Genomic DNA, 12,516 nt, shown 5'->3' with positions numbered 1-12,516 from the left:
TCTTATACACCGGGTGATAAACAAAAGTAAAGTACAACCCTTATTTCCAGCACCTAATATAATAACTGGCATACAGTAGGCACTTAATAAATGGTAACTACTCTGAAGTTGCTTATCGTCTTCCAGTTTGCTGTTAGGAAATACATCGAGAACTAAAGCTTACTTGCGGTTAATGCTATCCTGGCAAATATCCTCCTAAAATACCACTTTCATTTTATTTCTCCCTTGATGAAGAAACTACAATGCTTATTTCTTATTGCATGAAGTCTAAATTCTTCTGCCTAGCTCTGTGTGTGTGATAGAATGCGCATAATAAAATTTGCTATTTATGACAGTCCATTTACAGTGTTGTGCAACCGTCACCACTACCTATTTCAAAAACATTTTCATCACCCTAAAAAGAAACTCCATACCCATTTAGCAGTCACTTCCCATTCCCACCAGATTAGACTGGCAACCACGAATCTGCTTTCTCTAAATATAGATTTCCTTGACCTAGATATTTTATCTGCCTAACTTTAAAATCCTTCAGAATCTTTCCACATTTTATCCAAATTTATTTTCCATAGTTCCCAGAATAGATCTTCTATTGCAATTAAATTAACCTACCCACCATTTCTCTATACTCATCATGCTTATTTCTACCTTTTAAGTCCATGTTACCCCGATCTCAGCTCCTGGAATTCCCTCCTTTTTTTTTTTTTTTTAAAGATTTTATTTATTTATTTGACACAGAGAGAGAGACAGCCAGCAAGAGAGGGAACACAAGCAGGGGGGGTGGGAAAGAAAGAAGCAGGCTCCCAGCGGAGAAGCCTGATGTGGGGCTCGATCCCAGAACGCTGTGATCACGCCCTGAGCCGAAGGCAGACACTTGACGACTGCGCCACCCGGGCGCCCCTGGAATCCCCTCCTTTTACCTCTGTCTACCCATATTCTTAAATTTCTTTCTTCTTCTACTCAGTGAAGCCTTTCCTAACCACTCCAGTGATACCTCTTATTTTCCAGACTCCTGCTGATTATAATCAGTCCACACAGATTATCAGTTAATGGTTCCAGGTAACTAGTATATTTACATATACTAGTATACTAATATACTAATACTAATTTTGCCTACCCAATTTAAATATAAACATTAAATAGTACGCTTTCTTATATATCCTGACTGTTCTAACACTGTATAAAGCATATAGAACTTGCGTAGGAATTGCTCATTTAATAACTGTCTAATAAAAATGGTAATAGGTAACATTTAATGAGAGCTTTTTATTTGAGAACCACTGTGTTAAAAGTTTTATATGCATTGTCTCACTTAAACCTTACAAAAACCTTCTAAGAAACAAGTTCTATTATCCTCATTTTATAAATGAGGAAAATCAATAGAGAAAGTATATAATTTAATCAAGGTTATGCATTTTGATAACTACTAGTAGGCTAAAGATTTGAATTAAATCCTATCTGACTCCAAAGCCTATGCTCATTAACCTCTATGTTAAACTATCTATGTAATTTGAATACTATGTTCATATGAATAATTATGCTAAGGGCAACTACCCCCTGTTATAATGTATGTAAAGTACCTATATGTACCCAATACATGAGCTGTGGATGTTGTTATTTGATGTATAAAACAAGCAAAACTGAGGCATCTGGGTGGCTCAGTCAGTTAAGCATCTGCCTTCAGCTCAGGTCCCAGCTCAGAGTCCCAGGAGTCCCAGGACGGAGCCCCCATGGCGGGCTCCCAGCTCAGCAGGGAGTCTGCTTCTCCCTCTGCCCCTCCCCTTGCTCCTTTCTCTCTCTCTCAAATAAATAAATAAAATCTTAAAAAAAAAAAACAAGCAAAGCTCAAGAAAGTACTGGAGAAGCAACAGCAAGTTAAAGAGCTAAAGAATCACACTGCTAACAATGATAAAACCTATAAAATAGAAATGTTGCAAAGTGTTAAGAGATTCTATTTGAAATAGTTGTTTGGTTTTTTTTTAAGGATTATATATCAAGGAGCGGAATTCTAAAATCCTGTGTTTTCCTTGTCCTTGACCAAACAAAACTCCAAACCTGGGAAAATCAGAAATAAACCAATAAATAGTGAGAGCTATTACGGGAACAATGCCATCTCCTGAGGTGAATTACTCTAAATTTAATGAGTCATTCTTATAGTATAAATTCTTAGGGCTACATGTCATGTAAAGCCAGGGGAAATTTTTTACCTGATTTGGGGCTCCGGAGTTTTACACTCTGAAAGAAAGAAAGAAGAGAAAAGTAAAAGAAGAACGCGTATACAAATTTACAAACTCAAAGCAATAAAAGGCATTTTGGAAAGCATATTTCATATACTTAAAGAGACAAGTGTTGACCTTATTTTTCCTAATTTGTAAGTGCACTCAATTATGAAAAGGCATCCTTAACTCTTATAGTGCTTTACTCTCTTTTTGTAAGTTTATTTCTTTCTTTCCTTTTTTATAAAGAAAGCTCATGAATTTTTAAAATTTTTAAATTATTTTTTAAACTTCAAGTATAATTAACATATAGTGTTATATTAGTTTCAGGTGTAAAATGTAATGATTCAACAATTCTATACATTACTCACTAAGCGCCGTTCACAATAAGTGTTCACTATCACCTTCACCTATTTGACTCATGCCCCACCTACCTCCCCTCTGCTAACCATCAGTTTGTTCTCTATAATAATGAGTCTGTTTTTCTGTTTGTCTCTTTTTTCTTTGCTCATTTGTTTTGTTTCTTAAATCCCACATATAAGTGAATCATATGGTATTTGTCTTTCTCTGTCTGATTTATTTCACTTAGCATAATACCCTCTAGGTGCATCCATGTTCTCACAAATGGCAAGATCTCATTCGTTTTTATGGCTGAGTAATATCCCATGATATGTATGTGTCTGGTATACGTGTGTATGTGTGTATACATATATATGTCATATCTTCTTCTTTATCCATTATCTGTGGATGGGCACTTGGGTTGCTTCCCTATCTCAGCTATTATAAAGAATGCTGCAGTGAACATAGGAGTGCATGTATCTTTTCAAATACCCAGTAATGGAATTACTATGTGATGTGGTAATTCTATTTTTAACTTTATGAGGAACTTCCATACTGTCTCCCACAGTGCCTGCACCAGTTTGCATTCCCACCAACAGTTCACGAGGGTTCCTTTTTCTCCACATCCTCACCAACTTGTTTCTTGTGTTTTTGATTTTAACGATTCTGACTGGTGTGAGGTGGTATCACATCGTGATTTTGATTTGCATTTCCCTGATGATTAATGATGGGCATCTTTTCAAGTCTATTGGCTATCTGTATATCTTCTTTGGAAAAATGTCTATTCATGTCTTCTGTCCATTTTAAAAATTAGATTATTTAATTTTTTTTTTTTTTGGTGTTGAGTTGTGTAAGTTCTTTGTATTTTTTGGATAGTAACTCTTGACCGAATGTATCATTTGCAAGTATCTTCTGCCATAACCTTATGGTGATTTTTATATGTCATGGCAATTGGTCCTAAACTGATCCTTTTCTAATTTATTTCCTTCCTACTAAGAACATTTCCCAGAAAATTTAATTGGAGGTAAATTGTTGAAATTGAAATTACTTCATGACGTTGGAAAAGGAGTGATTGTTCTTGACTCTTAGCAGTTGTTAAGATAAAGACCATTACATGTGGGTGTATTATTAACAATAATAATTACTAATATATTAAAAGTGTAATTGAAAAGATAGAGAATGTTTGCCTACCAGCATTGCAATTGTAGGCACTTTAAAAATGTTTGTTTAGTCAATTACTTTTCTGATTTTTGAAATTTTAAGGTAGCTGGTTCATAGAATATATACAAACATGTAACAGATTATTGAAGTGTAGATTTTACTTCCGGGAGTGGGGAGCATTATTCTGAAAAGTTTATCTTAAATAATACGGACATCTGTCGGTCAAAAAATTATTCTCTACAATATATTATCACAGCAGCACGATACAGCCTACCAAATGACTACTGTGAACAGGCTACCCACTTATGAAACGTTTATTTTTGCCTTCACTGTCCTTTAGCAACCAGCTCAAATATTTCCTCTTTCACTAAGCCTTCCTTAGTCACTTCCAACTTGAAAGTTTCTTAAGGGCAATAACTGTGTCTTATTCATCATCTATCCCCACATCCTCTAGCACATTGTTTTATAAGGAGTACCTGCTTTGCATTTATTGAGTGGTGGGTGTTAAAAATACAAGGAGTAGGATTATGGTCTGTTGAATCCAGATAAGTAGAAAAAAAAAGGAAAAAAAGTTATGGACCTTAGTTGGTCTAAGTCTCACAGTGTCATCAGATGTCTTTGACTCGGATGTTCCGCTCCATTCCAGCGATGTTCCAACTTTTGCCTCCACAGCTGAAGATAAGGATTTGGGATCATTCAGTGCGAATTCTCCTGAAAGAAAGTAAATATGGTCCAATTCTTAGGAGTGTCGTAATTCTTTTAGAACAATGCAAATGTTACTCAGTAATAGCACACAGAACATTGACAGGACCGGAGAAGTATTCTAGTTAATCCACTTTATTTTACACTTACTGGACTGTACTCACCAGCTTCCTCCAGGACGATAAAAGATTCAGGCGTCCGCTCAGGAAGTGGAGGGGGGACTTCATCGTCTATCCTTGGAGAAGTTGCTATCCCAAACGCCAGAAATAGAACCATAATTTTTCATTAGAAAAATCCAAAGGAGGGGCGCCTGGGTGGCACAGCGGTTAAGCGTCTGCCTTCGGCTCAGGGCCTGATCCCGGAGTCCTGGGATCGAGCCCCACGTCAGGCTCTTCCGCTGTGAGCCTGCTTCTTCCTCTCCCACTCCCCCTGCTTGTGTTCCCTCTCTCGCTGGCTGTCTCTATCTCTGTCAAATAAATAAATAAAATCTTAAAAAAAAAAGAAAAATCCAAAGGAAATTCTTTTATTTAAAGACCTATTTATTTATTTGAGGGAGAGAAAGAGAGAGAGGGAAAAAAAATCACGAGCATGAGTGGGAGGGAGAGAGACTCTCAAGCAGACCCCACGCTGAGCATGGAGTCATATGTGGGGCTCACCATCTGAGCCAAAACCAAGAGCCATCGGATGCTTAGCCCCCTGCGCCACCCAGGTGCCCCGCCAAAGGAAATTCTTATATTCTAACCTTGATGTAAAGTCCATCAAGCATCATTACCATACTTAAGCTGCTATGTGTTTACTTGAGGAAAAAGCAAAATAAATTCTGCCATTTTAAGTCACCAACCCAGGAGGGTTTGCTGCTTTTTCAAAATGTATTATTTCTTTTAAAGGCCCCCAAAGTATTTTGATGGAGTCACTGAGTGCCGGTTAACATAATATAAAACATTATATCAATCTAGGAAGTTTTGAATTGTTTTCTATACAGCCCTTTTGTTTTATGTAGAATATACAATAAAGCATGATAAAGCACTTTGAAATATGCCAAGGATTCAGTTACAGAGTAGGAAGACGTATAAAGATTTCAGTATCTCTTCTTCATTCTACAGTGAAGAATATGGGTGTTTTTCCTTTTTATAAACCAATGGTATAACAAGGTTTTCTATTTTTCTACAGAAAAATTCCCAATTTTTATAGAAAAAATTCAAATGCTATTATAAGAAACTGCCACCAGGTGGCACGCATGTCCACGATCCTACAATCCCTAAAGCTAGGATTTGCTTTTAATGCTGATGCTCAGAGAAGTTTAAGGTATTGAGTGTATCTTTAAAAAAAAAAAATCCTTTGAATTATAAAACAAGATCAAAGTACATAAAATAAAGAAGGACTAGATCCAGATAAAATATTTTTGTAACAAACTACACATCCACACATCTGTCTACTAAGAAACACCGTACAATAAATAATGTTAGAGGAAAAAAAAAAACCTTTCTCTGCTTCCTAGTCAGGTAAAATGTTATTTATAAATTTCTGATAATATACCTGGAGAGTTAAGCTTGCTCTTTTCTTCACCTTCTTCCATATCAAGCAATTATAATCCTCTCTAGCAGGACATTTATTTCTACTTTCAAACCACTCAATAAAACAAAAACAAGGTGCGTAACATGCAACAATCCAGGATTATAAAAGCAAAAAAGTGGGAAAGTAAAGGTGTCTATAAGATGAAAGTCCCACCCAGAATACTAAATGCACTTTCTCATCTACTACGTAATCATACAAGGATGGGAAGAAACAGGTCCGCCTCTTCCAACTCCTGCAGGAAGAGAATTCAATTCTTAGCGATCTGTTTAGTTCAGTGCAGCCACATGGTTGAGCAATAAAAGCCCTATGGTGGCTGCGGATCAAATCCTTCCTGCTGTTCCTTTGGAAGTTGCTTCTGCATCGCAAGGGTAAATTGTGGACCTCTGATACACATTCCGGGGAACGGGGACTGCCTTCTTTAGGGACACTCTTGCTGGCATAGAATCCGCACCAGCTCTGACTGCCGCCATTGCTGCCTGTTTCAGCCACCATTACATGTTTGCTATTGCTATGTTTTAACTTACCACACCATGAAAACCCTTTCCTGGAGGAAAAGGAAGAAGGAGAAAGAAGCGGAGAAAGACAAGAGGGAGCATAAGAAGAAACCAAATCTTCTGTAGAAACAGAGTGAAATCTCAAATGCCATATAAACGTCCAAAAATAACTTACCTACTACCGCTGTCTCTGGGTTCTGTGGGGGGCAACTACTTGGAGGACTCAATGCTAAAGAATCATGGGAATTGTAACAAGGAAAGAGGGCTGTAGAAGGTGCTGGCAATGAGGAACAAGGTAAAACGTTTCCATCTGCCTTCTCAGGTAAATCGGGAGACATCTTAGAAGCAGCACTACTTGGAGACAATGATAAGAAATAAGGATCTTCTAAAGACATATAAGAATGTACATTAAGAGCACAAGAGTCCGGCCGCTTTTTATCAGAGGCATTGCACATTGGGTGCTGAGAGTCCGAGAGCAGTGAATAATTCAGTTCTGCTGAAGAAACATGCCTTGCTTTTTGAGCCTGCTCAAGACGAGAGTTGTGTGGTTGAGATTCCAAACAAGAAACATTTTCCTTGTTGTCCAGCTCCTGGGTGTCTCTGTGTTGTACCAGCTCAAAGGGAGTTGATTTGGTCCGCATTATCGGTCCCTTTGAATTAAAATGCCTTCCTGCGACATCAGCAGGTTTAGAATTTGGACACGCTCCAAACAAAATGGCGCTCCAGTCTAAACTGTGATGCTTCTGAAGAGGCTCCCCAACTACTGGAAACGCCTTTGTCTCCCAATTCGTGGTTGTGTCAGCATTTTTGTTACAACTACAGTTTAGCTCCAAGAGGTCAAAAGCACTGCCCTGTTCGGCAGGATGCAAAACTAACCCTTCCTGTTCACGTCTGTCAGAAGTCCTGAGGTCAAAGGAAGAAGCTTCCTCACTTTTCACCCTTAGCCTTTGTTTGCTTGGTTGCTTCATCTTTGCTTCTCTTATGCCACTGAAACAAAAAGAAAGTAATGATGACACCGCACCCCAAACTGGTCTCTTCTTAGCATCACAATGAGTTATATGCATGAGATTTGCCCTCCACCCTGACAGAATTAGACAACATTGGGGTACGTAAAATTTTTGGTAAATTAGGAGAATAAGACTTACCTTTTTGGTAAATTAGGAGAATAAGACTCTGTTTCTAGAGTGGGATTTTGCTCAAGAGCTGAATATTGTGCTTGAATCTTCAAGAGAAATAAGGAAGACACTGGTTTTTAGTGAAGAAATGGCAATGAGATATTTTAACATTCATAAAGTTGAGAAGTTATTTTTCAAAGAACATAGAGATTTTAAATCATTCATGAAAGAGATGAGTTTCCAAAATATTGCACCCAACAAGAACCTGTTCACATATCAAGATCAAAGGGATCCAAATAAAGGATTAATAGTGTTCTAGAAGCTAGAAAGTGTTTACTCCTGGTATCAAATGTGGAGTTTTAACATGTCTTTGAGAGTAACTTTACTCTTACGAACAATCTACCTTCAGAAATCACATCATCTCAACCCTTAAATTAGTAAGTGCTTATTAGGTCCTCACACTTACCTAGTTCTACCTCTTTCTTCCTTACCATGCTCTAGCTATACTGGTTTTCTTGCCATTCCTTAAGCATGCCAAACTTGTTTCCAGTTCCAGACTTTTACACTTACTATTCCCTCTGATTGAAATGTTCTTGCTCCAGATTTTGCATAGCTGTCTCTTTCTAAGTAATTATGCTCTACTTAAATGTCACCTGCATAAGAAAACCTTCTCTGACCACTCAACCTAAAATCATACTCCCACACACTTGTCAGCCACTTTCTTTTTTTCTTCACAGCAATTATCACATTATGAAATACGTTACGTAGACTCTTAGATACCACCAATTTGTAAAATATATGCTGATTTTAGAAATGTTTAAATATATTTTTTTAAATGTCATCAGCCTTTGTAAGATTCCACCTGTTATGGGTTTAATTATGACTCTTAAAAAGATGTGTTGAAATCTAACCCCTGATATCTGTGAGTGTGACCTTATATGGAAATAGAGTCTTTGCAGATGTTATTAGTCAAGATGAGGTCATACTGGATTCAGGTGGGCCCTATCACAATGACTTGCGTCCTTATAAAAAGATAAAACAGAGGCTCAGAGACATCCAGGGAGAATGCCATGTGATGATGGAGACAGAGACTGGAGCAATGTATCTGCAAGCCAATGAATGCCAATGATTGCTGGCAAACACCAGAAACGAAGGAGAAACGAGGAAGACTCTCACTAGAGCTGTGAGAGAAAGCATGGCCTTGCTGACACCTTGATTTTGGACTTCCTACCTCCAGAACTATGAGAAAACAAAATTTTTTTAAAAGATTTTATTTATTTATTTATTTGACAGAGATAAGCCAGCGAGAGAGGGAATACAAGCAGGGGGAGTGGGAGAGGAAGAAGCAGACTCATAGTGGAGGAGCCTGATGTGGGGCTCGATCCCAGAACGCTGGGATCATGCCCTGAGCTGAAGGCAGACGCTTAACAACTGCGCCACCCAGGCGCCCCCAAATTTTTTTTTTTAAAGAAGTACTGGTGTGTTGCATCTGAAGTTTAAGATTTTATTTTTTAATTTGACGGAGAGAGTGCACAAGTGCACAAGCAGGGGGAGCAGGAGAGAGAGAAGCAGGCTCCCCACTGAGCAGGGAGCCTGATGTGGGGCTCGATCCCAGGACCCTGGGATCATGACCTGAGCCGAAGGCAGACGGTTAACCGACTGAGCCATTCAAAGGCCTCAAAAATAAATTTGTTTTCAGTACTCCTTAGTTTGTGATATTTGTTACAGCAGGTCTGGTAAACGATAAGAGACATTAATACCCACTTTCAATAATGGATAGATCAGAGAGAAGATCAATAAGGAAATAGAGGACAGACATGAACAACACAATAAACCAATTAAATCTAACAGCACATATAGAACACTCCACATTACAACATACACATTCTTCTCAAACTTACGTGGAACATCGTCCAAGATAGACCATATGGTAGGCCACAAAACAAGTCTTGATAAATTTTAAAAGATTGAACACATACAAAGTATCTTTTCCAATTATAATGGATTGAGACTAAAAATTAATAACAAAAGGAAAACTAGAAAATTCACAAATGTGGGTAAATTAATGGGTCAAAGAAGAAATCACAACAGAAATAAGAAAATATTTAAAAGTGAACAAAAACGCAGCATACCAAAATGTATGAGATATAGTGAAAGTGATATTCAGAGGGTATTTATAGCTATAGTTGCCTACTCTTAAAAGAAAGATCTTCGGTGATACACTATATGTTAATTAATTGAATTTAAATTTAAAAAAAGGAAGATCTCAAATCAATAACTTAGCTTTGAACCTAAGTAACTAGAAAAAAAAAAAAACAAACTAAACCAAAAGCTAGCTGAAGGAAGGAAATATTAAAGATTATAGCAGAGATAAATGAATTAGAGACTAAGAAAACAATGGAGAAAATCAACAAAACCAAAAGTTAATCCTTTGAAGAATCAATAAAAGTGACAAACCTTAGTTAGATTGACTAAGGAAAAAAGAGAGAACACTCAAAGTACCCAAATCTCAAATTACAGAAATAAAAGTGGGTACATTACTACCAATTTTGTAGAAATAAAAAATATTATAAGACAATAATATGAACAATTGTACACCAACAAATTGTACAACCTAGATGAAATGGACAAATTCCTAGAAACACATGATCAACCAAAACAGACTCAGGAAGAAATAGAAAATCTGAATAGACCTACAACCAGTAAGTAGACTGAATCAGTAATCCAAAGACCTTCCGACAAAGAAAAGCCAGGACCAGATGGTTTCATTAGTGAATTCCACCTAACATTTAATGAAGAATTAATGCCAGTCTTTCACAAACTCTCCCAAAAAATTGAATAGGAGAGAACAATTGCTAAGACTATGACGCCAGCATTACCCTGATACCAAGGCCAGACAAAGATACTACCAGAAAAAGAAAACTATAGATCCATATCATTTATGATTACTAATGCAAAGTCCTCAACCAAATACTAGCAAACTGAATTCAGCATCATATTAAAAAGATTATATACCATGACAAAGTGGGATTTATTCCCGGAATGCAAGGATTGTTCAACATACAAAAATCAATTGATATAATACACCACATTAATAAAATAAAGGGGAAAACCCCCACACGAGCATGTCAGTTGATGTAGAAGAAAAGTATCTGACAAAATTCATGATAAAAACAATACAGAACATACAGAGAACTCCTAAGACTCAACAACAGCAACAAAAACCCAATTTGAAAATGGGCAAAGGACTTACAGTGACACGTTTCCAAAGATGATATACAAATAGCCAATGAGTACATGAAAAATGTTCAACATCGCTAATCAGGAAAACACAAACCAGAACCACAATGAGAAACCCATATAAAACCATTGGATGGTTACCATAAACAAGCAAACTAAAATAGAAAATTAATAGGATATGGAGAAATCGGAACCTTGTAGATTGCTAGTGGGGACGTAAAATGGTGCAGCTGCTGTAAAAAACAAAACAAAACAAAAAAACAACAGTATGGCAGTGTCTCAAAAAATTAAACATAGAATTATCATATGAGGAGCACCCGGATGGCTTGGTCAGAAGAGCATGTGACTCTTGATCTCAGGGCCATGAGTTCGAGCCCCATGTTGAGTGTAGAGATTACTTAAATAAATACTTAAAACAAATTATCATATGACCCAGCATTTCCACTTCTGCATATATACTCCAAAGAACTGAAAACAGGAACACAAAAAGAGATACACACTCATGTTCTTAGCAGTATTATTCACAATAGTCAAAAGGTGGAAGTAAACCACCTATTCACCAATGGATGAATGGAGAAACAAAATGTGGCATACAATGGAATATTATTCAGCCTTAAAGAGAAAGGAAATTCTGACACATTATGACACTGATGAACCTTGAGGACATTATGCTAAGTGGAATAAGCCAGACACAAAAGGACAAATATCATGTGATCCCACTGATATGAGGTACCTAGAGTAGTCAAATTCATAGACACAGATGGTAGAATAGTGGTTGTCAAAGATGGGGGAAGGAGAGGAAGGAATGGGGAAGTATTATTTAATAGGTATAAAGTTAAGTTTTTCAAGATAAAAAGACTTCTGGAAATGGATGGTGGTGATAACTGCGCTATAATATGAATGTTCATAGTATCATTGAACTATACTCATAGAATTAGTTAAGGTGGTTAAATTTATGTATATTTTACCACAATTTTTTTTAAGATTTTATTTTAGGGGGAGAGAGCGAGCGCGTGCATGTCTGCGTGCACACATGCAAATGCAGGGAGTAGCAGAGAGGGAGGGAGAGGAAGAGGGAAAGAATCCCAAGCAGACTCCGTGCTGAGCACAAGCCTGACTAGACTTGATCCCACAACCCCAAGATCATGACCTGATCTGAAACCAAGAGTCAATGCTCAACTGACTGAGCCACCCAGGCACCCCTATTTTACCACAATTTAAAAATTTAGGGAAAAATAGTAGGCAAAGGACTTGGATATACATTTGTCCAAAGAAGATATACAAATGTCTGATAAGCTCATGAAAATGATGCTCAACATCAACTACTCATTAGGGAAACGCAAATCAAAACCATGAGCTACCGCTCACACCCATTAGGATGGCTGTTATCTAGAAAACAAAATGAAAACCAAAAACCAGAAAATACCAAGTGGTGGCATGGATGTGGAGAAACTCTTGTGCATTGCTAGTGGGGATGTAAAATTTTGCAGCTGCTGTAAAAAACAGTATGGCAGCACCTTTAAAAACTAATTTTTTTTAGAATCCAATTCCTGGATTCTTCTGGCTATATACCCCCAAAGAATTTAAAGTAGGGACTTCAACAAATATTGGTACACCAATTTTTAAAAAGATTTTATTTATTTATTTGATAGAGAGAGAAAGAGAGCTCATAAGCAG

The 12,516-nt window shown here is 37.2% G+C and overlaps 1 protein-coding gene across 1 annotated transcript in view; it reads right to left on the bottom strand.

Moving 5' to 3' along the window:
* PTPN22 (protein tyrosine phosphatase non-receptor type 22) overlaps positions 1-12,516 on the bottom strand; it is a 55,083-nt gene that overhangs the window by 12,379 nt on the left and 30,188 nt on the right. The window contains exons 12-16 of the mRNA XM_026483721.4: positions 7,630-7,706; positions 6,660-7,471; positions 4,580-4,663; positions 4,294-4,424; positions 2,205-2,232 (exon numbers count right to left, since the gene is read on the bottom strand). Coding sequence (XP_026339506.1) covers positions 2,205-2,232; positions 4,294-4,424; positions 4,580-4,663; positions 6,660-7,471; positions 7,630-7,706 — 1,132 coding nt within the window. The remainder of the gene's footprint in view (positions 1-2,204; positions 2,233-4,293; positions 4,425-4,579; positions 4,664-6,659; positions 7,472-7,629; positions 7,707-12,516) is intronic.

The sequence above is a fragment of the Ursus arctos genome, unplaced genomic scaffold (genome assembly GCF_023065955.2).
Source record: "Ursus arctos isolate Adak ecotype North America unplaced genomic scaffold, UrsArc2.0 scaffold_12, whole genome shotgun sequence".
In the NCBI taxonomy this organism is placed as follows: domain Eukaryota; kingdom Metazoa; phylum Chordata; class Mammalia; order Carnivora; family Ursidae; genus Ursus; species Ursus arctos.
Note: the sequence above shows the minus strand (reverse complement) of the source record. Positions and strands in the feature narration are given on the sequence as shown.